At 37.2% G+C, this 27,992-nt stretch overlaps 5 protein-coding genes across 5 annotated transcripts; 1 reads left to right on the top strand and 4 right to left on the bottom strand.

Moving 5' to 3' along the window:
* Positions 1–92: 92 nt before the first annotated feature.
* Positions 93–1,850, bottom strand: LOC117631178. Its single transcript, XM_034364183.1, has 5 exons — positions 1,357–1,850; positions 1,019–1,233; positions 833–913; positions 399–749; positions 93–317 (listed from the first exon to the last, which is right to left on the bottom strand). The coding sequence occupies exons 1-5, from the start codon at positions 1,556–1,558 to the stop codon at positions 216–218; spliced, it is 951 nt and encodes a 316-aa protein (XP_034220074.1). The 5' UTR covers positions 1,559–1,850; the 3' UTR covers positions 93–215.
* Positions 1,851–2,747: 897 nt separating this feature from the next.
* On the top strand, positions 2,748–7,317 carry LOC117629969 (serine carboxypeptidase-like 20). Its single transcript, XM_034362657.1, has 14 exons — positions 2,748–3,409; positions 3,561–3,697; positions 4,548–4,624; positions 4,725–4,847; positions 4,961–5,063; positions 5,169–5,206; positions 5,323–5,424; positions 5,533–5,616; positions 5,717–5,977; positions 6,166–6,231; positions 6,338–6,459; positions 6,554–6,667; positions 6,885–6,930; positions 7,101–7,317. The coding sequence occupies exons 1-14, from the start codon at positions 3,252–3,254 to the stop codon at positions 7,182–7,184; spliced, it is 1,515 nt and encodes a 504-aa protein (XP_034218548.1). The 5' UTR covers positions 2,748–3,251; the 3' UTR covers positions 7,185–7,317.
* A 535-nt stretch (positions 7,318–7,852) lies between these two features.
* Positions 7,853–12,085, bottom strand: LOC117629968 (probable protein phosphatase 2C 33). The gene is made up of 5 exons (XM_034362656.1): positions 10,812–12,085; positions 9,809–10,198; positions 9,589–9,706; positions 8,763–8,986; positions 7,853–8,643 (listed from the first exon to the last, which is right to left on the bottom strand). Exons 1-5 carry the CDS (start codon positions 11,064–11,066, stop codon positions 8,113–8,115), a joined length of 1,518 nt encoding a protein of 505 aa, XP_034218547.1. The 5' UTR covers positions 11,067–12,085; the 3' UTR covers positions 7,853–8,112.
* A 5,972-nt stretch (positions 12,086–18,057) lies between these two features.
* LOC117632667 (riboflavin biosynthesis protein PYRR, chloroplastic) lies at positions 18,058–21,958 on the bottom strand. The gene is made up of 9 exons (XM_034366215.1): positions 21,131–21,958; positions 20,879–21,013; positions 20,567–20,666; positions 20,278–20,403; positions 19,861–20,174; positions 19,475–19,594; positions 19,082–19,327; positions 18,877–19,002; positions 18,058–18,563 (listed from the first exon to the last, which is right to left on the bottom strand). Exons 1-9 carry the CDS (start codon positions 21,515–21,517, stop codon positions 18,321–18,323), a joined length of 1,797 nt encoding a protein of 598 aa, XP_034222106.1. The 5' UTR covers positions 21,518–21,958; the 3' UTR covers positions 18,058–18,320.
* Positions 21,959–22,073: 115 nt separating this feature from the next.
* LOC117632668 (basic leucine zipper and W2 domain-containing protein 2-like) lies at positions 22,074–26,469 on the bottom strand. Its single transcript, XM_034366216.1, has 8 exons — positions 26,267–26,469; positions 25,488–25,511; positions 25,030–25,135; positions 24,859–24,927; positions 23,725–24,218; positions 22,881–23,142; positions 22,478–22,686; positions 22,074–22,377 (listed from the first exon to the last, which is right to left on the bottom strand). Exons 1-8 carry the CDS (start codon positions 26,269–26,271, stop codon positions 22,311–22,313), a joined length of 1,236 nt encoding a protein of 411 aa, XP_034222107.1. The 5' UTR covers positions 26,272–26,469; the 3' UTR covers positions 22,074–22,310.
* Positions 26,470–27,992: the final 1,523 nt, after the last annotated feature.

Raw genomic sequence — 27,992 nt, 5'->3', positions numbered from 1 at the left:
ATGTACTGACTGCCTCCTGGCCATTATATTGTATATTCTGCCTACAGACTAAACACCTTACAAGAGTAAAGAAAAAGAGAGTAAGCTATATCTGTCTTTGTAAATGTAAGCTGAAACATTGATGCAATATATCTCAACATTTCATAGTTAGTAGTATGCATATAGATTTCAAGTGTAAACTTAACTTACTAGAGTACACAACGGTAATGTGGGGTTTACAAGGTTGTCCTCAAAAGCTGAACAACAAAATAGACGAGTGCCAGAAACAGAGCAATTTGGTATACATCTCTTTGGAAACCGTCATCCCTTTGAAAGAACTGAGAATCAAAAGCAAATGGTGCAATCAATCAATGTGTCAATAGCATATCAACAAACATGACTCACGTTTGTTAACTCACCTTAGTTGGGTCACCAGAAGGGTCAGGATAAATCTCCATATTCTGTTTTTCTCTGGGAAACTGGTTTGAAATGGTTTTGACAACATCAGCCAAGTCTTTGCCACCCTCAATGGTAGCAAAGAGACGACGCGAGGTCCAGAAATATGCCTTGCCAATGGCAGAGGAAGCCGATAAATCCCAAAACTCTTCATGCTCAATCACTTGCCCACTTATCTGGTTTAGAGTGAATTGGGAATTAATTCGGATGATCAAATCCGAGGCTATAGCACCAACGATGTTCTTGGGCTTCCCTTTGACAGTCCACTTGATACTTAGGACACTGGTGGATAACATGCTCATCTCTTGTACACTCTGTACCGTAAGGCAGAATTGTGTTATCTTGTTGTTGTGAATGAAAAAATAAAAAGGGAGAGAAAACAGAGAAGAAGAGTGACCACAGAGGGTTTGTGGAGGGCAGCGGTGATCCATAGTGGTCTCTTGTATTTGTCACGACCACTAAAACTTCTAACTGGGTCCTGCAATTAATTAGTAGAAGGAGATGGTTCCATATTAAAAACAGGCATTAATTGAAGGGCAGAGGGAGGAGATGATTCCGATTTGTGAAGAAAAAGATGAATGACCTTGTATTGAACAGAAACAGCAAAGGTTCCGAGGGCGCGATTGCCTTCCCTGAGCTCAAGGATGTCACGTACAAGCTGTCGAGCCGTAGACTCGATGGAGGGGCTACTGATGCACTCAAACTCATTGCACAGCTCCCCAAACTCGATCCCATCCACAATCCTATCTACTGCCTCTCTTCTCTCAGATTCACTGCTTCCACTTGAATCATTTGTTACTGCACACATGACATCCATCAATCATCAAACAAATCAAAGAAGCAGCAAATATAGAATAACAAAGAAGCAAGCAAATCAAAGGGTAGGATATGTATATATTATATAGTAAGCTGTATACGGACCTCGCAGTAAAAAAGGGCGGTGGTAATGGGGGGAGGACGAGGCAGTAGTAAAATGGGAGTTGGAGTTGGAGGTGAAAATAGATTTATTAGCAGGTGAGGTAGTTTTAAATATGCGGCTGCGGCGGCGGAGGAGGGTGGTGGTGCAGCAGCAGGAGGAGGTAGAGGAGGAGGAGGAGGGAATGATGGAAACAGAGGCATTCATCTCATCGCCTCTCTGTGATTGTGAATGTGAATGTGAATGTGAATGTGAATCTCTCCGTCCCCACCCATAACAACCTTACACTCCAAGCTCAATTCCAATTCCACAGACCACAGACCACATGCATGATGCATGCACACAGAGGATCCAGCACAACACAAACAATTTACAGCCTCTCTTTTTCAACTGTTTTGGATAAGGTCTCTCCAGTGTTCTTTTCTTCTGTGAAGTCAACAAGACCTCTCTCTCTCTCTCTCTCTCTCTCTCTCTCTCTCTCTCACACACACACACACAAACACACACACTTATAATTTATTATACAATTAGCTTCTCACTCACTCACTCTCTGTGTCTTTTCTCTTCCATAAGCCACAAGACCACCCATCACAGCAACAATTATCTTTAGAAAGTGTATTTATAGAATGTTTGATCAGATCGATCCACCCTATTATAATTAAGTTTCAACCAAACTAATTAACTTGTCAATTCGAATGCTATGAAATTAGATATAACATCCATCCTTTAGTTTTTAACTAGATTCTTTTGAGGTGGAAGGACTGATTCCTTCCTACCTTAAGTACCAGCAGGCAAGGCAGGCAAGGCAGGCAAGGCCGGCAGGCAGTCAGCAGCATTTATCGGAGTACACGCCCTCATTATCATTGCCTACTCATTCCATTCCATTCCCATATTATTTATTTTTGCAATCAATTTGCCATATTGCAATATCCGCACGTAGCTACGTCGTATTCCATCACCATTATTATTGTTAATACTAAATTGCTACCTCTTGTTTACAAGGAACATTGCAATGTACACCAACCAGAAGCCATAAGCCACCAAACACCACCAACATCTCTATATTTAATTTCACCTTTTTAAAATACCAAAACAACAACATTCACCTTTTTAAATTAGCTTTTTAAAAAGCTAGCTCAATTTAGATATATATGTTTTTAAAACTTCTTTTGTTGCTAATTCTAGCCTAGCCAGCCATCCTCTCTATTATATTTATACTATCAAAAATATTACTCATACATACCACATTTATATACCACATCTCTAATCGAGGTGAACCACATTGTATATTATATTGATGAACTCACTTTTATTAGAGAGGTGATATATATATATATATATATATATATCTGTAAATGTGGTATGCCTAGCATTGCTCTTATGCTATATATTTTACACACATACACACTCATCATACAAAAGCTCAAAACCAAATCAAATCAAACCATATAATATCTTATTCGGTTTTTTAACCATTTAACTTTTTCTTGATCAAAACCAAACCAAACTTGTAATTACAATTTGTTTTGGCCCGATTGTTGCCCAACCTAGTCCTCCTTGTCTTGTTTGCTTGACTTAATTTCGTTTCCTTGAACCCCAATTGTCTTTTTTTCTTTTTTTCTTTTTTGGATTAATATTTTTCTATGCCAAGATTTGTTTCCCTTTTTGACCCAAAAATTGACGTTTTCCCCTTCTTCTTCCTTCTTTGATCCCATTTCTTGTCTATATATACTCACTTTTCTGCAGATGATTAGTGCGCTCTCTCTCTCTCTCTCTCTCTCTCTCTCTCTCTCTCTCTCTCTCTCTCTCTCTCTCTCTCATACACGCACACAATATTTCCTTCAGTTTATAAGTAAGAAACTGCAGGCCTTGTTAATTAGAATTTAGAAGGCAGGGCACCATGGGCATGGGCATGGGCAAATTCTTCATTTTGAGCATAACTGTGTGCATGCATATGCTGTTTATGAGTTTGGTTATAGTTGAGGCTGCCCCTGAAAGCTCTCTTATCACCCAACTTCCCGGCTTTAATGGTACCTTTCCATCCAAGCACTACTCAGGGTAAGTTTTATTTTAGAAGCTATCGTCTTATATATATATATATATATATATATATATATTTATTTATTTATTTATTTATTTATTTGAAAGCAGAATTGTTATACTAGTATATATGTAGATAATGTATTATTGTGTTGAATTGAATGTGTAGATATATAAGCATAGATGGAAAGAATCTTTTCTACTACTTGGTAGTTTCAGAAAGAAGCCCAGCAAATGATCCAGTTGTTCTGTGGCTCAATGGTGGACCCGGCTGCTCTAGCTTCGATGGCTTTGTTTATGAGCATGGTACGTATGTCTTTTCTGCGCTCTAGCTAATTTCTTTCTCTTTTTCAAAATTAGGTATATCACTCTACTTTTTTTGTTCAACCACAACTTCTTTTTCCTTCTTCTTCTTCTTCTTATTTTCCATTATTTTGCAATGTTTCTCATTAGCTGTGCCTGTGTCACCACTCATCACTCACCACTCACCACTCACCACTCACGGGTGGGTGCTGATTAGAAATTATTAATAATTTTGTTTCAGAAAACAAAAACAAAACAAAAATTTCACTGGAGAGGAGGAGAGATGTGGGACTGTAATTGTAACTCATAATACAGTCTTGTCCATTTCAGCTCTAATAAAGTAAAAGTAGTAGCTAGTAGGCACATTTGGCACCACACAATCAAATTATTGTCTTTTTCTTGCTGTCTGCTTTATTTTGAATATTATTATTAATATTGTTTTGAATATACATATGTAGATGTTGTTGATGATGATGATGATGTGAAGCTAGCTAGCTTTAGTGGTTGAAGTATATTGTCCATGAGTTTACGGTCCCAGTGTTTGTTTGTAGTCGCATTCATATATAGATATATATATATATATATATATATATATATGAAAATGAAACTCAGCTCATCTGGTCTGGTCTGGTCTGGTGTCTGGCTCTGGAATTAATAGAGCCGTTAATTTTCTATATGCTCCAAAGGTTGGAAGTCCGCTAATTCATTTGGGAGTTTTTACCGAATTCCTAGCTTTCTTGTCCCAAAATTGACAAAGGTTGACCCAAAATATAATGTGACATTGATTTTGGAAATCCGAAACTAACCTCTATAAAGTACTAGTTTATGGAGAGATTAACTCTATCATATGCAGGGCCATTCAATTTTGCACAAGGACCACCAAACGGAGGATTGCCTGTTTTGCATCTTAATCCTTATAGCTGGTCCAAGGTCTCTATATATTCATGTGGAAGGATTTCCATTTTTTTTTTACTAATTTTAATTTAAATAATTTCTTGGCCATAATGATAATAATTAACCAAATATTCAGGTTTCCAACATCATTTACTTGGATTCTCCTGCTGGTGTTGGCTTTTCTTACTCTCAAGACGAAAGCAAATATCAAACTGGGGACCTACAAACTGCTTCTGATACACACGCCTTTCTCCTCAAGGTAATAATATATTATTCTATTTGGGATAATCCATATCTATCCGAATCAGTTTAAATTAATTGGTTCATCATCAACAATAATTCTCCACTATATGCAATGCAAATTGCAATCAGTGGTTTGAGCAATTCCCGGAGTTCCTTTCAAATCCATTTTACATTGCTGGAGAGTCTTATGCTGGAGTCTATGTGCCAACTCTTGCTTCTCAAGTTGCAAAAGGTACGTATCTAATTTCTGCGTTACGTACAAATATTAATTCCATTTACATATACATAAAATTAAGGCTATACTCTTAAACCATAATTACATATATATAATGTGTAGGTATAAACAATGGAACAAAACCAACTCTAAATCTCAAGGTACGTGCGTATGTATAGTAAACTTGAGAAAGATTAAGCTAAATCTATCAGCTTAATCATCACATAATTAACTCATATATCCTTTGTACGTACGTACATACGTACGTTACGTATAGGGTTACCTGGTGGGGAATGGAGTCACAGACGGGAAATTTGATGGCAATGCTCTAGTGCCATTTGCTCATGGGATGGCCCTCATCTCAGATCAAATCTTTGAGGTAGCTAGCTAGACTCATCTCTTAATCCCGGCATTTTGTTTGATTTTGTTTTCCAATTATTATTCTTTTAGTGCCAAAGGCACATTTGAGCCAAATTGACTATTGCAGCAAGTTACAGCCGCATGTGGCGGAGACTTCCATAATCCTCCAAATCGAACTCAATGCGGCAAGAAATTTCGGCTAGTTTACGAGGTGCGTGCGAGCGATTCTCTTTTTTTAAAATTAAAAGTGAACTTAAAGCTTCTCACATTATTATAAACTATAATTATTTGCTTGTTTGGTCATTGATTAGGCTATTGATGGACTAAACATTTACGACATCCTGGAGCCTTGTTACCATGGCCCAGGAACTAATAGTAATAATAACCAAAATAATGGCAAAGGAAATACAAGCTTACCACTAAGCTTCCAGCAATTAGGGACCACTACTGAGAAGCCTCTGGGAGTGAGGAAAAGGATGTTTGGCCGTGCTTGGCCTTTTAGGGCACCCGTAGAAGATGGCATTGTCCCATTGTGGCCTCAGCTATCAAACTCACTCGGTGTTCCTTGCTTTGTAAGTTACTTTTTCAACCTTAATTTTTTAGGCTGTAATTATCAGCTACCTCCACAGAGAGAAGGAGAGAAAGAGAGAAAGAGAGAAAGAGAGAAAGAGAGAAAGAGAGAAAGAGAGAAAGAGAGAGAGTCGTATATATAACCTTTGAAGATTTTTATTTTTTATTTGTTTAATTAATTTGGATGTAGAGTGATGAAGTTGCAACGAAATGGCTAAACAACCCAGCAGTTAGGGAAGCAATTCATGCAGAGCCAGTAAGCTTGCTTGCTTTTGCTGTGGAGATATGATGATTAATTTTCTATTGAAATCACACTTAGCCTTAATTATGAGAGAAGTAATAATGAATGAATATAATGACAGGAAAGTGTGACTGGTCCTTGGGAGTTATGTACAGACAGAATAAGTTATTCTCATGATGCCGGAAGCATGATCCCTTACCACCGAAATCTTACAACTCAGGGATACAGAGCACTCATTTACAGGTCTGCTTTCATTTACATGCATGGAATGTTAATTATAAACAAATTATTATCTTTGCTGCAAGTAATAATAAATATTTTTATATTTTGTTGGCAGTGGAGACCATGATATGTGTGTTCCATACACTGGGAGCCAGGCATGGACCAGATCACTTGGATATCAAATTGTAGATGAATGGAGATCTTGGCAGTCCAATGAGCAAGTTGCAGGGTACACATATGATAACATATATATATATATATATATATACAAATCTACCTATTATTAATTGTGCACTTCAAAGCACCACCATACATAATCTTGGACAAGGACATGTTTTCTTTTCTGATAAAATATATATGCAGTTAGTTACTCTCCTCCTCCTCCATATGTGGCTGGCAGATTTCTTTAATCAACTTCTTAATAAGATTTGGGTTATCTGCTGCAGATACTTGCAAGCATATCAAAACAACCTCACCTTTCTCACCATCAAGGTCTGTACACACGGACTCTCTCTCTCTCTCTCTCTCTCTCTCTCTCTCTCTAGCTTCATTCATTTATAATTGTTATGTTTCTTTTTCTGATAAATTAAATATATAATCAAAAAAGCTATCTGCTTTAGATTTATTCAAGTTTTTTTTTACCTTGGCTTCTGGTGGGACAGGGAGCTGGACACACCGTCCCTGAATACAAGCCGCGGGAGGCACTGGACTTTTATACACGCTGGTTGGAAGGAAAACCGATATGACATTGAAAAAGCATTTCATTCCATTCTCTCTCTCTCTCTCTCTCTCTCTCTCGTCACATTTCTTTTTTCTGGTTATTAAACTTACATTGTCAACTTTTGATCTTACATCAATCAAAGAAATGCATTCTACCAAGAGTTTGATTTTCTTTTCATTTTTTCGACTGCTACCAAGAGTCTAATATTATATGTGAAGCAAGCCTCCTCTCCAGAGACACAAACACAAATGGTATGTAAAGAAAAAAAAAGCATCATCTTATTTGAACCACACCCTCTTAATTTCTGAATTGATGCTTGATATGAACGGATTGAAAACAAACAACCCACGCCAGGGTTTGGTAATGCTCATTCGTAGACATGTGTGGTGAGTGATGGATCCTATTCGGGGGGTTCTGATTATGACAAGGATACATATTGTTGTGGAAGCAGCTTTTCATGAAAGTCAAAGGGAATAATGAAAACAAGAGGCCTGATATTTATGGTATGGTTTGTATTGTATTGTATTGGGGAAGCAAATTGAAAAGTAAAGCTGAGCTAAATATCTTGTTTACAACATAACAACCATTCAAGATGATGGATGATGAGGCTTCATTATCATCACAAAATTATTATCCACATAACAACACATCATATCTTTTGAAACAGAAATTTTATATATATATATATATATATATATATATATGTATATATATAGAAGGAGAGTTGGATGGATTTTACAAAAATTCCAATTCTACCCACACTAGAAAGGACAATTTTCCCAGACATGCTAAATATAGTCGGGAGGGCCTACCTCTCCGGTCAAAATTTTTACTTTTATGGCCCTACAAATCACATATGTGTAGAAAATGCAAAACAGAAACAGAGACAAGGAAAAATAAATGATACTGAACAAATTTTTATGAGAAACAGAAACAAGGGGTTATATCAATAATCAAACCTTCTTCCACACCTTCTTGTCTTCTTTTGTAGGCACAAACCTTGGCAGGGTCAATAATGTGTTCACACGGGAAACTCCTTCCAGGGCAGACCACTCTTTACCTGCCTCTGAATTCATTTCCTCTGCACCGTTCTCTTTACTTGCTTCTTCTTCATCCTCTCCTTCTCCTTCTTCTTCTTCTTCTTCTTCTTCTTCTTGTTCTTGAAGAATCTCTTCGCCAGTTCGGGCAGTCCCTGAGCGGACCAAACAAGTTGTCCCAGAGAGATCTTCTTGCTCAGTCCCACCATTGACCTCATCCGTTGTGGCAGGCTGCTCACTCGACCAGTTATTTGCAGCAGTTGATCCAGAGTTTGAGTCTGAGTCAAGGAAAAGGCAAACTACAGCACAGTCATCTACTTTGGAAGTTGGATACTTCTGTCTCCATGCTCGAACTGCTGTCTCAACCAGTGCTCGAGCTGCAGAAGAGCGTGCTGGGGCTGATGCTACAATGTCTACCACTTCTTTGTTAGAGAGAACATCCCAAATCTGCCAAAAAGTTTCAACCTTAGATTCAAAGAAAAAGAGGAGGAGGAATAGGAGGGTGAAAGGAAGGGGCATGTTATATATCTCTTTCGTAAGTAGCTTTAAATCAGCTGGATCCATACCCCATCTGTAGCCAAGACGATAAACTCATCCTTCTCAGTGAGACGCCGAAAGGATATATCTGGCACAGAGATCAGGCCGAAATCCTTGAGGCAGAAATCTCCAAAAGCCCGTGCCATGGCAAGACCCGGGGAGTCATTGTTTGGCAGCCAGACCCGAGAAACCTCAGGTTCATCCTGAAGAGCAAAAACTCGCCCTCTACACTTCCGTATTCTCTCTGCTTCCGCTGTTGAGTGTGGAAGAAATAAAGGAAAAAGCAGGTAAGAACTCAGAAAGAAGATAATCACAAGAAGCTAGCGAGCAGACCGCAATTCATCATAGAATCTTTTCTTTTGTATTCCTTGTTTACTGTTGCAGGGAGATGGAAGCCATTATCCAATCCACAAGGAATATTCACTCTCTATAATGGCAGTGGAAAAATAACAAATAGATATGTCGCTAAAAGTGACTTCATGCTGAGTTATTTATGCTATGTGGATTCAGAAACTTAGGTATTTCTGAGAGCAAAAGAACATGAACAATGAGAGTGGTGAATGGTGATGTTAAAGTTTCATATTCTAATAGAGATCCCACGCCAAAATAAACACTGTCAAGTCCATGAAATTAGTCTGAATATATTTCATATATGAACATTTTCTTAACCAGACAACCTGACAACAAAGTCTTTTAAAAACTTCAATCACACCCCCCCAAAACAACTTTCTGCATGCGTAGAGCATCATTAGAAATGTGACTAGATCAGATCTTGCCAAAATCATAAACCAAATTTGAAAAAATTCACAATTGAAAACTATTATGAGAAAGGAGAAGCATAAAGGAGAGAGAGACCTGGAAGATTTGGTTTGAGATCCACAGTCAATTGAATTGCAATTAGAGTGTCATCTTTATCTCTCGTGCACAGAACAGCTCTGGAGTCCCCAACATTTCCAATGATTAAATCCCGACCCTAGGAAACATGCCAACATGCCAAAACATGCATCATAAAGATGAGTACATCACAAAAAACCAACACCACATCAGTACACGTTTCCAAAGGTTATGAAAACACCTGTTTAACCAAAGTTACTGCTGTTGTCCCACTACAAAAGCAATCGATACTTGGTTGTGTTCGCAGCTCCCTATCCATAATTTTGAAAGCCTTTAGGAATGACTCTTTCAGTGTCTGAAAGATCTCAGGGTGTTTGTCTGTTTCCTCAATATCAATGGAGGCCCTGAAATCTTCATCCACATATACAAAGGGAGTACCATCTGAATTCAAGCTTCCTGAATTATTGAGGCTGATCTCTTTAAGTACTTCCTCACTGGTTATGGTCACCTCCCAGTTTGCACTCAATTTCAGAGGAAGAGAATCCCTCACTCTTTTAGCAACCATATGACCGAACGGACCATGGCCATCAAAAACACCACAGAAAACTGTGTCTGTTCTTGAACCAAAATTCTGAAATTCGTATTTAAAAAGATTTAGACAATAATAACATTGTTCACCCCTGGATACGTTTCCTCATAATATACATATCACAACAAAATAGAAATTAGCAACAGTCAAACAAATAAATCTATACATGATTAAATAGAACAGTTGTAAAACGTGGATACAGAATAACAAGGATGAAGCTATCTGAAGGTTAATATATGGCAAAATCCGTCCATATAAAGTAACGAACACGTTGAACAGAGTAGCTTCTTCTGTGGAAGCCTTCAAATATATGACAATCAAGGTGAGCCACTTTGCTCTGCAAAACAAGGACTTGCAATTGCTAAGGTGGACGATAAAACAAAGAGTTCAACTGCCACCACGGAAGTAAGGTTTGCAAGTTTGGATAATATCCCGAGAGAGAGAGAAAAAAAAAAAAAAAAAAAAAAAAAAGTAGAGAAACTGCAGCTAATTGTATTGAAGAAAAAGGCTGCTATTTCCTTTGAAGTAGAATTGCAGGAAGTTGACATAAGAAATAAAAAGTTGCTGGGGTGATTTTACATCCAGATATAAAACTGATAAATCAGTAAAAAAAAATAAGATCAGAGTCAAGTAAAGATTATGAGAAAGAGCTAACCTCCCAAACAATCATGGCATCCTGATTGGTCCCTTTCTTGCCCTGTTGGGTAAACAAAGATGCAACTTCACTTGACCCATTCAAGAACATTCTCCCGGGAATTCTATGCAGCGGCTCTTCCCGGCGGTAATCAAAGGAAGAATTTCGAGAGCCCATTTTCTTCTTGGTGCTCTTGCGCCGCCTGACTCCCCAGGCGGGAGACGACGGCGAATCGGGCAGAGGGCTCCTGCTTTCTGCAGACAAGCAGGAACCCATTCTCAGGGCCCTGATTATGTTTAGTAGGCACTCCAGACCAGCCGAGCAATACAACCCCCTATTTTCAATTGACGGATCCGTAAGAAATTCTCCTAATAACCCGAACGCCCTTCAAAATCAGGGCCTTTAAGTGACCAATCAATCCACTAAACTCACTTTCTCTCTCTCTCTGATATCAATATCTTCGTTTGATCACAATCTTTGAGCAATACCCTCGTATATTCAATGCCTGGCTAATCAGATTAATCCACTTGAATTACAATCTGCAATCCGATTGCCACAAATTTTCCCAGAAAACACTTGAATTTAGCACCCAATCTTTAAGAAGAGCATCCACCATTAAGCAAAACACGCCCACTTTCACTTTTCCATGAAAGGAATCCACTTTCTATATTATAACCTTTTGAGGTTTGAAAGCGCCGGTGATATCAAAAATGGCCAACCTTCTTTCTCTTTTGAGATCACAAACATACGAAAAGTACAACAAAAGGTATGCATGACACCAGGAAAGCAGATCTATAAAAGAAGATCTGTTTTAGAATTATTACCCAAATTTTCACCAAACCATTGTATGATCACACTCCCATATCCCCAAATCCAACAAGAAAGCTCTCCAATCGCACTACCCCAAAGAGCTTTCGTTTCTCAGATCAAGCTTGGATTCAATGAAACCAAACAAGACTGAAACAAAATGCATGAACAAAAGAAAAGGCCAAATTACAGCACACAGAATGGGCACAGAAAAGAGAGAGCAGGCAGCTCAGCTCACGGCCTTGCATAAAGCAAGCATCTTTGTGAAGGTTATCAGAATAGAGGAAGTGGGCAGAGAGCCAATTTTAGAGAGAGGAGGAAATGAGAGAGAGAGAGAGAGAGAGAGAGAGAGACTTCAAATGTGAGAAATAATCGCAACCACCAACAGCAACTGAAATATAAAAGATTGCAAAAAAACCCGCTCTTGTAATACGACCTGACTTTCTAGAGAGAGAAACTGAGGGAAGAGTCTGTAGAGAGAGAGTGTGCAACAAACAAAACTACTAAAACTAATTTTTTTTTAGAGCGAGAGATGAAAAAAAGGTATCACTTCTCCACTTCTATTCTAGAGGTTAAACTTTTGGAATTGAAACTTTGTCTGTCATATTCATAAACTTATATAAAATTATAAATAAATAAAATGTACTTTGGAATTTGGAAATCATTAGAGAACGATGTCCTGGCTTAGAATGGAAATAGCACATTTTTATGGAAAAGCTTTGCCATTTTATTAACGATAATTTTATCAAAATTCACGATACTTATTTTACTCATACTAAGGGTAGGTAGTACTAATAAGTTAATTAAATTGGTTTCTAAATGACGCTCAATGTATTATGTATAAGATAAAGATAAGAAATTAAAATATTTGGTAGAAAAAACTACGAATTTATTGTATCAGATAAACATCTGGATATAAGAGTCCCATGCAGCTAATAAAGTAATAAATTAATCGAAATTATACTGTTTATAAGAGATTAATAGCATCTCGTGCCTTCATATTTAGCATTCGTGCATTTTCTGCTAGTGCATTTTTTTCCCTATTCTTCGAAGTATTACCGTTAAGATTTTTTTAATTTTAAATGTGAACTTTTATTTCCTTTGCAATGATTGGAAAATGATTTATGAGGGCTTTTCTTTCCTTTACACATGATCCCTTTCTAAAAATGGTTTTAGCTATATATTTAGTGTAAATAATGATACTAATAATAATATGTAGTTGGGAAATGAATTTGAGAAATTTGGTGTAAAGACATGTCACTCGTGCCGCCTTGAACTTTTCCTTTTCCTTTGTTTTTCTTTTTCTTTTTCAGTTTTTCTTTCTTTTCTTGATAGAATTAGAAACCAATGATCAATTAATATATGAGTATGACCATGACAAAGAATTTGAGCACCGCAAATGCAATTCCATGTTCCAAGTTCCATGTTCCATGTTCCATGTTCCATGTGTCATGTGATGTGCCATAAAATAAAAACACACCACCTCAATCCGTACTTCTTCCATCGTCAAACTTGTAACCAGAATTGGCTTTATTCTCTTATATATATATACATTCATCAACAGACATATATATATATATACATATATATATATATATATATACGGATTGGATGTGAGAGTTCCATTACGTTCGTAGCTGGCTTGACTTGCTTAATGAGACAAAACAAACAAACAAACAAATAAGAGGAAGAAGAAGAAGAAGAACAGGACTCAGGAGGTATAAAAATAATTTGTTTTTACTGTTTTTATTGTGTGCATTGCTGCATATAATGCAAATGTCATTTGCATGCATGCATCATGTTCTGAGCTAACATTAACAGCTGTGAAACACATCAGCTTTGTCTCCCTTAGAATGTGAGGATCCTCGTCATTTCTACGTGGGCCACTGTCGTCTCTCTCTATCAACTCTCTCACGCTCACCTGGTAATTCCTTTGTATAGCCAGCTAGCTAGCCAGCCAGCCAGCCACCTGGTAATTAATATGAATTCCCCCACCAAACCAAATTCCGAGATTCGGTCGGTCTCATTGTTTTAAATACTGATTTCCTAATTTCCTAATTGGTATATATGTAGATTATTATTTCTTACTTGACCTAATAACATATATACGCACGCACCTACTATATATATATACAGTTCTGATCTCTTGTACTCCTGTAGTCAAAGAGATTTATGGTCACTCACCGTTGGATGTAAATTCAACGATTCACTCATTTATGACTTGAATCGGGTAATAATCATTTATGTCATATTGCATTTATATATATCATTTTGAACTATTGGATTAATATCCAACAGTGGGTGACCACAATCTCTTGGATTCCTGTGGTCCAAGAGATCGAGACTGTATATATATATATATATATATATATATATATATCTTCGAACACAACAGGATTCATGAACATTATGGGATGGGATTTGCAAAGTCAACTGTCACCCACCCAAGTTCCCAATATCCTACCCTACTACGTATGATCGTATCGTATCATTGTCATATGCTTATGTTTCTCTCTAATATTATTTAGTGTTCAATTTTGGATGGAAGAAACATTCAAACTAAACACACCATTCAATAATTGAATAATTATAATTTATAGGTAGATTCACTATTATGCTCAATATAGGAGTCTAAATTATAAAAATATCATATATGAGATGGACTTTAAAAACACACTCAAAGCTCATTTACAATATAACAAAGAGGCTTTTAACTCCTTATAAATTACAAAACTGTCATATATTTCTTAAAACAAGTCCAACCCCAAAATCTCATTAAAAAAAACTCAAAACACTCAATAGGGCATCAAAGTAATTTAATAATCAAAATTAAATTAAATAGAACCAACTGTTATTTTTTTAGTTTTTTTTTTAGTTTGTTTATAGAAATTAAATGGTGTAAGGTTTATTTATATTTGGTGTGCTAAGAATGGGTATATGACTAATATCTCTAATTTATATTATATTTTTTTAAGAGGAAGATATATATATATATATATATATATATATACAAGTATAAGTTGACTTTTTTACAAGGAAGAGTAATTAGCTAATTATAAAGAATCCTAACTAGGTAGCTATTCTAATTAGGAAATCAAGGATCACAGGATCCCTGAATTATGGCTCACGCCAACACTTCCTCTCAAGTTGATGCGTATATATATCTTTTATGCCTAACTTGTCAAGTAAGTCATGAAAAACCTTTGCTGACACTGCATGTGTTAAGACATCCGCCAGTTGTTCTTGTGACTTTACAAATGGTATATCAATTAGCTTGTCTACCAACTTCTCCTTGATAAAATGTCTATCCACTTCCACATGCTTAGTTCTATCATGTTGAACTAGATTATTTGTTGTTTCCCTAGCAGCTTGATTATCACAGTAAAGCTCCATGACTTCCTTGGGTGCAAAATCAATTTCAGACAAGAGCATCCTTAGCTAAAAAAGCTCACAAACTCCATGTGCCATGCCCATATATTCTTTCTAAGCTGCAGATAGAGCCACTACATTTTGCTTCTTATTGCACCATGTAACCAGATTACCCCCAATGAAAGTGAAGTACCCTAATTAGAACGTTTATCTGTTATATTGTCTGCCCAATCTGCATCTGTATAACTATTGACATCCAAATGTCCCAATTGTCTGAATAAAAAGCCTCTGCATGGAGCTTTCTTCAAATAAATTAAAAAATCCTTATAATTGCTGCTAGGTGATCATCACTAGGAGAATGCATGAACTGGCTAACAACACTAACTGCATATGCGACGTCTGGTGTATTGTGTGAAAGATAAATTAATCTTCCCACTAACCGCTAATATCTCTCCTTGTTGGTTGACACGTGATCAGGATAGATTGCTAGGTGAATAAAAATGGTAGAAGGCTAGCCGGCAGAGGTGACAATAGCTACACCGCTCCCTCCCCTTTTCTTCTTCGCATGCGCTGCCTTACGTTGCTTCATGCGTTCAAGGAACCACTCTGGAAACCCATTCTTGTGAACGCGTGTGGCCTCTGTATGACGGGTTCCATTACAGTAGGTGCAATACATGTTTTCTTTTTTCTCAGAGGTTGGACAAGGAAAATAAAAACTAGCAGCATAGGCTTTGAAAATCATTATAACAAAGGATTCAATCTTTCCATCCTTCTTAAGCATCGTCTTCTGATGTTGGGCCTTTTTAAGGACAAAAGCAAACGACTCTTTCAATTTGGGCAATGGACTCATCTCTACAAATCTCCTCTAATTTTAGCAAACTCATCATCTAGACATGTAAGAAAATCATAAATATGGTATTTCTGGATCTCATCCAGTCGAATCTTCACATCATCAGGCCACTTCATGTTGATTGGACAACGATGGTCAAGTTCCAACCAAATGCTCTTGAGCTCAGCAAAGTAGGACGAGATATCGCGACCTCCTTGAGTAATACGAGTTGCTTTACACCGTAATTCATAAATCTTCCACTCATCATACGCATCAGAATACATCTGGGTTGTACGCTCCCAAACATCTTTAGCTGTTGATAGATCTAAGAATAATTCTACCAAATCAGGGTCCATAGTTTTTATCAAGCATCTTTCAACAATGAAGTCCTCAATACACTAAGAATAAAACCCGAAACGTGTTCTTCCACTTGAGCCACCTTCCTTGTCAGATAACCTCATTTTCCATGGCCTTATGACACAGGAAGCAATATCATCTTTGACCAAATGTGATAGTTATTTCCATTCAACCGTATGGTGAATGGGGCAGCAGAAGTATCATTGCGAACCGTAACAATTGGTTGTGTCATGTCAAAGTTTTTGTGGGTTTCTGAAACACGAGAAGCACTAGATTTTGTGGTTGCGGTGGGGATGTCTGGGGTATCTACAAAAGCCATGGAGGAGAGAGAACAAGTTTGGATGAGTTGGTGTTGTAGGAGTCTTTTGCCGCACTAGATTTGTGACGACAAAAGCTTAGCCGCTGTTTTGTGACTATTGGGTTTTTTTTTTTTTTTTTTTTTTCTTTCTGTATTCGGCGCTAGGCCACCTCCTTGGACACATTTTAAGAAGAAAGTGAAAAAATATAGCTCCAACCATGCTTCCTATCCACCTCCTAAAATAGGGAGACCGCTAGGAGCTCATAAATCTAATGAGAGAGAAAGAACTCCTAGTGTCTCCCTATAATTTAATGCAGTTTTGTTTTAGGCATAGTTTCAAATTTTATAAAGAGTTCCTAAAATAAATTTGATGTATTTTTAGCCAAATTTAAATTAAAAAATAGAAAACATAATTGTAAATGCCCTAATGTATCTTAAATTTGTATCGATGTTTGATTGAGCGGTCTAATAAAAAATAAATATATATTTCAACGCAACCTTTGAGCATCAATTTACAATTATGATTTGGAGTTTTGGACTTTGAAGCGAACACGTGAAACATAACATGGTTTTGTTCTTGTGATGTTATTTTTATATATCATATATTAAAAAATCTTCTATATATAGTGAATTAAACAAAAGAAAATGAATTAGGATGGAAATAAAAAACATATATCATATTTATAAATATGTAATCCCAGCACTTAACACTTGCGTCCGTCCATGATCCATCCATCCATCCATCCATCCATCCATCAGATTATATTTTTTTTTGATAAAGACGCAACACTAGCTGTATGAAACTAGTCCCATCCCATAAATATTCTGGGCCACTGCAATCTTTTCAATATCATATAAATTTAATTGAGATTACACATTAATGCATTTCCATCATTCATTCATACATGCTTAAAGACTCCTACTACATATCTTGAGTATAAGTTGAAGGACCAAAATATAAATTCAGGAACTATTTTTCGTAAAAACTTTTATGCATACAAGTAGTAGTTGTCACTTGTCGGTGATGCCCTAGTTAATCATATTGTAGATTCATTGTTCGGTCAATTAAGTAGTCGCATCACATTGTGATGATTAATCTCAACTAATTAAATAATCACTTATTAACTAACTATTAGCCACATTTTGCATGCATATGTATAGTAATTCTAGAACCTTGTCTTTTTCATTTTGTATTCAAAGGGCTACGTAAGTAAGTGATTATATGTTACCTAATTTCAGGATCGGTTCAAAAAGAAAAGTATAAATTATGTCTGCAATAAGCAATATTAAAACTGGGTCATGCGAAGAATGTGCAACATTTGTTAATACAAGTTTATTTACTTGACGTTCACGTTCGTTCGAGTAAGAAACCTAATATATATATATATATATATATATATATATATATATATATGGCGTCGTCACTGAATTGGATTGGATTGGATGTCATTCCATCACTAGCCTAGCTATCTACAATTTGTTGAAGCATGCATTGCATTTGCCTCCTTGCATCATATGCCTAAAAGTTATTAGTCCAATCAAATGATGGGTTTGCTTTGCTTGCTAGTTACGCGTCTACTTTATACTTTTGTCATCAAAGACTTGCGTTAATCGATTTCCCAAACGTTTTTCACTGCAGTACATATTAATTTATTACAAATCATTAACTATTCAAACAAATCTTTTTGTAGTGGGCGACAGCATTTGCTTCTCAATTATTGTGTTCGAAACACATTCTCTGCTTGTATATTACAAATTTAAATTAAAAAATTCTTTAAAAGTTGACTGGTTCTCTCTCCTCGTTCCTTATGCAGTTACTAGGCCGCGGGAATGGAAGCCATGAGAATGATATAAGGGGTTTGTTGCTTCTCTAACTGGACGTATAAGACTCACCAAGAAACTCTGATCTCAACTGCATCAAAAGCCTGCCCAGATAATTTAGGCCTTCTCCATCCCGGCCTCCGCCCCAGAAGAGATCATGCGGGGAAGCTTCAACAATAACAGATCCAGCAGTTGACAGCAACATAGAATTCAAATGTGGGTATATCGAGAACTTGCATTTTAGTGCCCTGTACATCACTTCAATCTTCACACTTTCCCAATCCGATCTTACCTGCATGCATACCATACCACACACTCAACAAGAAGTTTCAACCAACTTGCACCATAAACTCAAAGATATTCTAATGAGCCTTAGCTCAAGTGGCATGGCATGAATGGGATGAGGTAGAGATCTTAGGTTCAAATAATAGATGTTAATAACTTGATATCATAATATTATCTCTTTACTTTTAAGTTTCTTTAATTGAGAAATTATAAGAACCATGATTGAATGATTCACCACAGCATAGCATGCCATGACTGCATCACGTATCATGATAGTTGATACCAACTTCAAATCCAAAAAAATGTGCATAGGACCATACCAAATCAGGCTGCTGCCTCTGCATTGATCTTCCTATTCGTGCTGCCTCTTCCGGACTTTTCGCAGACTTAATATTTTCAACACCATCTCGTGCCACAGGATCATCCACCCCAACAAACTTCTGAGCCTACATGTTAGTATTGTTTTGTGAGAATGACCACAGTTTTGTGAGATGGAAACCAGATCCATACAGATAAGGGAAGTACCTGGTAGTAATGCTCTACACTCAACCAAGTGGCATAATCACCACTGGCATCAGGCATCTTAATTGCGTGCGGAGAAAAATTTGAGAATGCACCATAAGGGTCCCATGTTTTGTAGAAGAATATGATCCTTGATTCATAAGGAGTGACAGTTGGATCAATTTCATAAGTTTCATCAACCGATGGAATAACAGGCGTCGCATCTGGTATGGGTTGAAGAAATCCACTTATAAGCATGTCAGGTCCAACCTGTGGTTCAAGTTTCAGAAGCATAAAATGAAAAGTCCAATCAAGAGGCAGAAAATAGATATAAGCACCAGAGAATACATGGTTAGCACACAAGATTAACTAGAAAAAATTTATCTCTAGAAGAAAACTCCAAAAATCCCCACCAACCTGCTCATAGCAAACATCAATTAAATCCAAGGCTTGTGACATTTCAACCATCCCAAGTTCACCTACAGGGGTTGGCGCATTCTTTCCACCAATAATCTTAGGAGCAACAAATGCGAACACCTGCAACACATTGAATTTGGCAGAGGCAAAATGCCCGTTAACAAATCCAATTCCAACAGAAAAAGAAATCTGCGATGACTTTAAAAAGGAAAATGGTAAAGCTTATGGCCAAAAAGAAGGATGGAGAATCCACCATTCACCTTCTTCTTGGATCCAGCCTAGAAGACGCAAACTATACCAACATTCCAAAGTCATCAGTTTTAAACAGACAAGAGTAGAAGATAGACAAAAATTCATAGAGAGAAAGAGAGGATGGGGGGAAAAACCTTATGTATTACTCCAGATGAAATAGCAGCTGCAGCTAATGTCCCTCCACACTCCCACAAAACTGAAAGATATCCACGATCATGAAAGTATTCCATTACTTCTCTGGGGTTTAGGATGTCAAACTCCACCACTTCAATTCCTTTAGATGCAAGAAATTTCTGGAAACGCTTTCTTGCACCCCTTTGTGTCACAACTATAGTCGATACATCAGAGAAATCCCAAAGGTTTGCTTCGTCAGGGAGATCAAGAGTCTGTGACATTACAATCCGCATGGGCATATGCCCACCTCCATGTCTTGCTGTTAGTCTTGGATCTAGTTCAAAAAGAAAGATAGAACATAATCAAGCATCTTCAGCATCACCAACTCCAACTAGTATAAACACATATCACAAAGTTCGGAAAATGATAAAACTTACTGTCCCTGCGAACGGTATTTCCTCCTACAATGACCGCATCACTTCTACCCCGCAATTCGAAAACTCGATTTCGAGACGTCCTGCTACTGATCCATGAGGCATGTCCGCTGCTAGCAGCAATTTTTCCTGTTAGCACCCAAGGAAGACTAATGACTAGTCAATCAGCAAACTTGTTTACTTTTAAATGTTTGAGGCCTCTTTACGTATTCACATATTGTTATGTCTTACACTGTCCTTAATAGAAGAAAGAAAATAGTTGGAAGTTTATGAGGAAACTGAGAAAGCTCACCATCAAGGGTCATAGCATACTTGAGAACAGAGAAGGGGACTCGAGAAGCAGCTCTACAAATTAAAGGAGCATTGACAAGGAGGCATGATTTCCGAGCTTCCTGTTGGTGTTGGATTCATAATAACATGTTAAATTCAATGTTGCTTGTTGCATGCACACAACACAATAGTTATTTCAGTTTTGAGCAGAGCAGAAGATGGCTATATTACTTACCATTGCCAAGCGGCTCAAAAGAAAAAATAAGCTAAGGTGTGTAATCTAATGAGCATATGAAATTGATTAAAGGTGGTTAATTACAGGATTAATTTATACCTCAATGAGTTTACCGTTGAGGTCCTCACCAAGAACATGAACCTGCAACCCTTCACTTCTCAAAGCCCTTATGGAATTCCCTCTCAGGTGCTGCAATGGATGCCTCAACCCAATCACCACCCTTTCAATCCCTGCCTAATCCACTTTCAATCTCATCAATCCAACCAAAATTATAACAATGTTTTTTTTCTCTTTTACGAGGGAGGGAGGAACCCAAAATGAAATGAAAGAAGAGAAAGAGAAAAATGCAACCTGAACGAGGGCAGAGACGGCAGCGTGATCTCCGTGGCAATCACCGGGCTCCATGTTGAGGTAAGCGGTGCCGCGACGGGAGAAGTTGCCAGCTGCCTCAGCCGCAAGAACCTCGGCGGGCTTGGTACCCTGGGCGTAGAGGAAACCCTCGCCGGCGACTTTTCCGGATTGGGTGGCGATGACGCAGCCGAAGTTGGGGTGGGGAGATGTGAAACCGGAAGATTTGTCAGCCAGCTCGGCGGCGCGTCGGATGTGTACGGCATCGAGCGCGTGGGTGCAGAGAAAGTTATTGTTCTTGTTATTATTATTACTACGGGTGGTGGCGGCGGCAGCGGAAGCGGGTGTGGGGCTGCAGGAAACTCTCATAAGTGGTGAAGATAAGGCCATCAGAATTTGAGTGTATACAAGAAGAGCATAAAAATTAAGTAATTAAATAAAAATGTAGGGTATAATATTATTGCTACAGATCAAATCGCCATAGATGAGATGTGACTGACAGACGCTCATCTTCAACTTCAACCTCTCGAGTCTTCGTCGAGAGGAGAGGAGAGGAGAGGATAACTGACAGCGCTAACTTTCCCATGTATCTATTTATTTTCCCCTTGTATTTTTTCAAAAGAATTGGGCCTTTTGAGTTGGGCTTTTTGGTTTTTGCCGCAATTTGCAAACCATGTCATCACATCATCTGATTCTCAACCTAAAAATATCCACCACCGAAAAGTCGAAAGTGTTTATGATCCATTTGAGTTTTAATTACCAAATCCCTCCCACCATAGTTACGTGCTACAACATGCTTCATCCTGAAGTTTGGTCGAACCCATTTTCCTTTCATTTCTTTCCATTCCAATTATATGGAAAGGGAAATCAAGGAAACATCACTGAGCCATTGAGCATGTAAAAAACATACTGCAACTAACCGGCGGGGAAGAACGCCACCAAAGTTGGAAGTAGAGCAAAGCATCAAATTATTCATAATGTAAATATTATCCTCATAACATCATTCATTATCATCAACAACAACAGCATTCAATCAACAAAGACACAAGTAGGTAGATAGGTAGGTTATAGAATATTTTTATGAGTCAATAATCTCGGCGAACGGATGAGATTGATAGTAAAGAAGGGGCTCCCAACAGGCATTGCAGTGATCAGTAACATCATCAGCTAGCGGTTGGTGCATCTATTCCTCCTCTTCTGCCTCCTCCAGCCAGTTCACAAATGGCTCCAGAGCCTTCACAAAAGTTTGCCTGCAAAACATTTTCCCACATTTTTATACATTACAATTATGAATTTACAACGCAACCAATATTAACTAATACTCAGGCAACTGAACTGAACTGGGAATACCTCCCCTTGGGGTTTGTTCCTCGGCGGAACCAATGGAGAATGGTGTCTTCTGCAAGCACATCCTGGTCATAGAGGGACCTCACAATTTCAGGAAACAGCTTCATCAGCTTAGCATCCTCATAGCACTGCATTTGGACTTTGTAAATCAGTTCCAGCTCCAGCTTCACATTGGTGCAGAAGGTATTCAACAGTTCTGCCCATGTTTTCACCTGTGCATTGTAGCAAGCCAATGTTGACACAAATTTCAAGCCTTTATTTCTATTGAAACACAACAATAGCGCTAACCAGACCACTTAAAACTCATATCTTCCTCCTTTTTGTCAGGGCTTAACCTCAGCATTTACAGAGCACAATAATTACGTAGGTATATCAATTACTTTATAAATCTAAGACTCAGGCATACCTGGCGAAGAGCTGCATTGGCGTTCTGCTGCTGGTTCTTACCAGACCACTGCACTGCATCCATAATGACATCCCACAGAATCCGCACAACCTCAACGTCTGGCAATTTAGCATCTTTAACACGCTGCTTCACAGTTTCTATGACTTCAGACATATCAGTCTCTTCTGTTATCTGGGTTGTTAATGCCGATTTCATTTCTTTAAGCTTCACCTCGAAAATTTTCTTTTCATTGTATTCAACTAAGGCTACTAGCCCTTCCTTGCTGAAAATTGGCATGAACAAATGTCGAATTAGTTGTCAATAAAACAATTTTAACACAATGAATGTTAAAGTTATCACATGCTTTACTTGAAAGCCATTAATAAGCAATTGATAATTAGATATCAAATGAGCATTTATTGATTGGTTAGGCTATCATCGAATTTTATGGCAACTAAAACTTAGAAGTTTCCCGAGTAAATCAACTAAAACTATAACGCATTCATGGTCTGTGAGTAAATCAACTGAAACTATAACGCAAATAGAAACTGAAATGACATAATAAAATGAGCATTCATAGTCTATTAGTGTTCATTCCTGGCTATCATCAAATAAGCATTCATAGTCTCTGGTAAATCAACTAAAACTATAACACAATGATGTGCCAAAATAAATAAAGAATTTTATGGCAACTAAAACTTAGAAGTTTCCTGGATCAACTCAGGAATTACAGCTACCTCAGATTCATGAAAATAGCATCTAAAGACTATCAAATGCTTCAGCAACAAGTTTATAAAAATGAAAATGACTATCTCAAAAGATGGTCCATAATAACATTTGCTAATCAGTAACAGCTAAAACTTACGTGAAATGCTCAGAGAAACTCTCATCAGACCGCTTTGTGGATGGGAAGAACTCCAGAAGATTGTCCTCCACTTTACCCCGCTTCAGAATGGAGATCAGATCATCAAGGCTGTTATCAATAAGATACTCCTTGAAGAAGTCAGTAATAAATGATAGAACTAGCCCTTTCCCAACAAGATTATCCTTGAGCATAGGCTGGAACACGGTTTCGGGTGGAAGTCCTGATAGCTTCTGAGAGAATGCAAGCGCTGTGAAAATTGCCAACTTCTTCCTTTCATTTTCCTCAAAAAGCTCCAACGACTGTAGGAATCGTCGCATAACATTTTCGAGATTCTTTATCAGAAATGGCCTCCGCCTCAAAATTTTTTGTATGTAGATAACAGATGGTAAGATGACTTCACGTGTTGCCTCACTCTCTAGTACAGAGTAAGGATGGCGCTCCCCCTCATCAGGTTTTGTTGTTCCAGGTTGTGTACGGCCTCCAGTGAAAACAACCTGCAGTTGTGCAACAAATTAAGATCTTTTGACCCATTTTTTACCCATTATGTGCTCAATACAGGGAAAAGTTGGAAAAATATTGAAATCATAGAAAACAAAAAAACTAAATATGCCCATTGCATGGAGGAGAAAGAAACTATCAAGACATATAAAGCCACAAACAGAAAAACAGAATAAGAAGGATAGATGTCGAGCAGTGGATATTTGGCCTTATCAATCAAGACTATGGTCTTCAGCTCTGAATATATTAAAAAATTAAGCTTTAAAGTTCATTGAATGTTGTTTTCATACTCTCAGAGTCTTGCATTATTGCTAGTTCAAGATTACAGAAGTTCATCATACTGTTCCTTCCATTAGAACTTATTTTTCAATACAGTTTTTTCTTTTAAACGTTCAAAATAAAGCTGAAATTCAAAACTGCACAGACAAGAAGAATCAAAACCATATCACATTATAAACAGCACATCTATTATATTTCCTACATGAGAAATTGATGTACCGGTAATAAAAAGGAAATTGATGCACTGCTTGCAAAAATTTGAAGAGCCAAGGTTGCATCCTAGGCAAAAGTAAAAGAGAGACAAATTTTGCTCTTTGAAAAATCATGACCAAGTCTCTACAGTACTATGAAGCTTACCTCAAAAAAGGTGTCACCGTATCTTGAGAAGTTAAGGTCTGAAGATTCAATGCACTTGGCAATAAGTTCCTGCACAAATACTTGTTTAGTTTAAACAGATGATCAAGTGATAAGGTGCATAAATGCATACACTACGATTTAGAAGATCATCAATTTTTAGCCAACAATTACCAGATCACCAGCATTATCCAGATAAATCTGGACCACTGCATCCGCGAAAGCTGCAGGGTCCAGCGGCGCTGCAATATTCCGTTTGCGGGTCTTAATCCGCGTGCCACTGAACATATAGGGGAAACAAGTCAACATACAGGTGATAAACATTTCATACTAATGATGTAAAAGATTATGCAAAGATGCACTGATAGATCCAAATCCCTATGCCATAAATCTTCAATTCCCATAACATATTTCCCTTGTTAGAATTGATGAATTAATCAGAACCTCAAATAACTACATTTCAAGCATTATCAAGCAACTCAGTAGACTAAGTTTACCATCATTCTAAAAGAGCATATGTGACAATTTGTTTTGTTAAGTCAAAGGTTGATAAGGCTGACATGTAAGAGTAAAGCATCTCTCAAGAATACAAAGAGTAAATAAAATGAGAAATAAAGGAAAAAAAGACTTACCCGAGAGTGGGTCTCTCCTTCGAGCTGCAGGCGCAAAACACAATCAATTTCAATCAGTATGCATCTAACGGTTACGCTAAGCTAATGATTTAACTTCCACAACCCAAATAAAGTTTATTAAACCAGTAAGAAGAATACAATTATAACAACGATGCACGAAATCTGAAAAGGCAAAAAAAAAAAAAAAACGAAGAGCCTTTTTGGATAAAGTAAAGGGTCTCAGTGAAACTGAATTATATGTTGGCCAAGAAATGTGAAAGATGAAGAGGAGGAGAGACCCCAAAAACAAAAAAAGGGAGGAAAAGCTTCATACTTTAACTATAACTTACATCCAAATTCAATACACCACACGAAACTGGAATGAAAAAGAAACAGAAAAACAAGAATAGACCTTCATGATTGTCCTGTCTTCAGCTAGAATTTAATTTCAAATAACGAAAAATGTCCATTTTTGTTTAAATCCAGAAAGGTCCAAATAATAAATTAAACCTAAGACAAAGAGATGGCAAATAAGCGAAATGAGAGAACAATAAAAGATCAAGGAAGGGTAAGAACCCAAGATAAGCAAAACCCACCAAGAGAATGCAACCTAAACGAAGGATTCAATTAAAGAAACGATATTTTCGTAAAAACACTTGAAAGAATCCACCTTTATGGTAAACAACCAGATCTGTGACCCATAACATATAACCTTTTTGATAAAGAGTATAATCTAAAACATAGAGATCACACAGCAAGGTAGAAAACAAAGATCGAGAAAGAGAGAGACAAAAAGTTACCTCATAAACCAAGACGAAGAGGAATCGGAGGGCGGTGAGGCAGACTCTGAGGCTCGAGAGCTTTTTTTGATGAGAGAGAGAAATAGAGAGACAAGAGGGAAAGGGTATAGAGGAGGAGAGGTGTGGTGGTTTGGACACTGATATTTATTAGAGAGAGAAAGAGAAGTAAAAGTAAATAAACAAAACGCAGACGCAAATTACACGCACTTCTTCAACTACAAGACCGCCAGGTTACAACGTAGAACCCTATTTTTGTGGTTGAATGGATTTCTCATTTTACCTCTGTAATTTTTTTTTTGTTCTTTTTTGTTGGTTTTCAATATTTTTCACTTTCTTTTTTTCTTTTTTCTTTTTGAGTAACAAACTGAGACGATAGCTTCTTTTCTTTTTATTATTGGGTTACAAATTTTTTCCTTTTTAAGTAAGTTATTTACATATTTTTCATACAAATTCACCGACCCCTTTCATCATTAAACAATAGGCAAATGCACAAACTTACAGCACAATTTTGTTTTTGTTTCATTTCATAGTTGTTTTTTGGCTTTACGACTCATTAGCATGTACGTTATTATTTTCCTGCTAATCGTAGGTCAACTGGCAAGTTGGTTTACTTTGGTTCTTTCATCCGCGCTACTATGTGCGTTACGTGCTTCAACTCTAGTTAGAATCTACAAAACATAAAATAAAAATGGGTCGAAATTTTTGGAGTTGATAATTCTAGTTTTATCTTAGTTTTTAATAAAGAAATACATAGATCAAAATTTCGCTTGTCAAAATCATATCCTTTCAGTCAAATAGCGGGACTCGTTTGAGACTGTTTCTTTATGAAGTGTTTTTGTTATATAAAAAATCTAAGTGCTTCTCTAAGAAGCGCTTCTATGACTCATAAGCGCTTCTAAATTTTTCTGTCAAACACTACTAAAAACACTTTTAGTTATAAAAAAGCGTTATTAATCTTTTCAAAAACACTCCCAAATAAGACCTAAGCTATAGCCTCTATAGCTCCTCTTTCTTCAAATCAAAGTATGCATTATCAGTAGTCGAACATCTAATCAAAAGATTGTGGCAGAACATTAAATTGCCAACAAGATGAAAAAGGCCCGTTGACCACCGCCCCTCTAATTTTCTTTTGACTTTTTCTGGCCCATTTGGCCCCTTTTTTTTTATCATCGACGGCAGCCGCCTCAATCACTTTCACTTGAAGGATGGTAAAATCATGTGACCCGAAACAAAACTTTAAAATAATGAAATTCATGTGACCTAAAACAAAAGGAAAGCCAGGATTGTAGGGTCTGTTTGTCAGACCACTTCTATCAATTTGTTATTGTAAAAGATAAGAGGAGGCAAGGGCTGTTACTATTCTTATAAATAGTATTTATTCTTGTAATTTGTTTATTGATTTTCTCTCTATTGTCATGACAATCAAATGACAATTACTATTCACATGAGATATGAAAATAGGAATTTGCATAGAATTTTCGAGTGAGAAGTGAAGAATATGGCTAGGTATTTATTTAAAAAAAACTTCTGAAATTTTTGATTTTTTTTCTCCATTTTTTTAAATTTTTTATTATTTAAATTGGTTGCTGACGTTTCAATGACGTCAGCATTAAGTCAGCTTGCCGAGGCAAATCTTGCCTTTGGACTTGCCTAGGCTCATGGAGCCCACTCCTTATCCGAGGAGGCCTTCACCGCTAGACTTCGTTTTTGGGGGCTAGGGGGCCTT

The sequence above is a fragment of the Prunus dulcis genome, chromosome 6, assembly GCF_902201215.1.
Source record: "Prunus dulcis chromosome 6, ALMONDv2, whole genome shotgun sequence".
In the NCBI taxonomy this organism is placed as follows: Eukaryota; Viridiplantae; Streptophyta; class Magnoliopsida; order Rosales; family Rosaceae; genus Prunus; species Prunus dulcis.
Note: the sequence above shows the minus strand (reverse complement) of the source record. Positions and strands in the feature narration are given on the sequence as shown.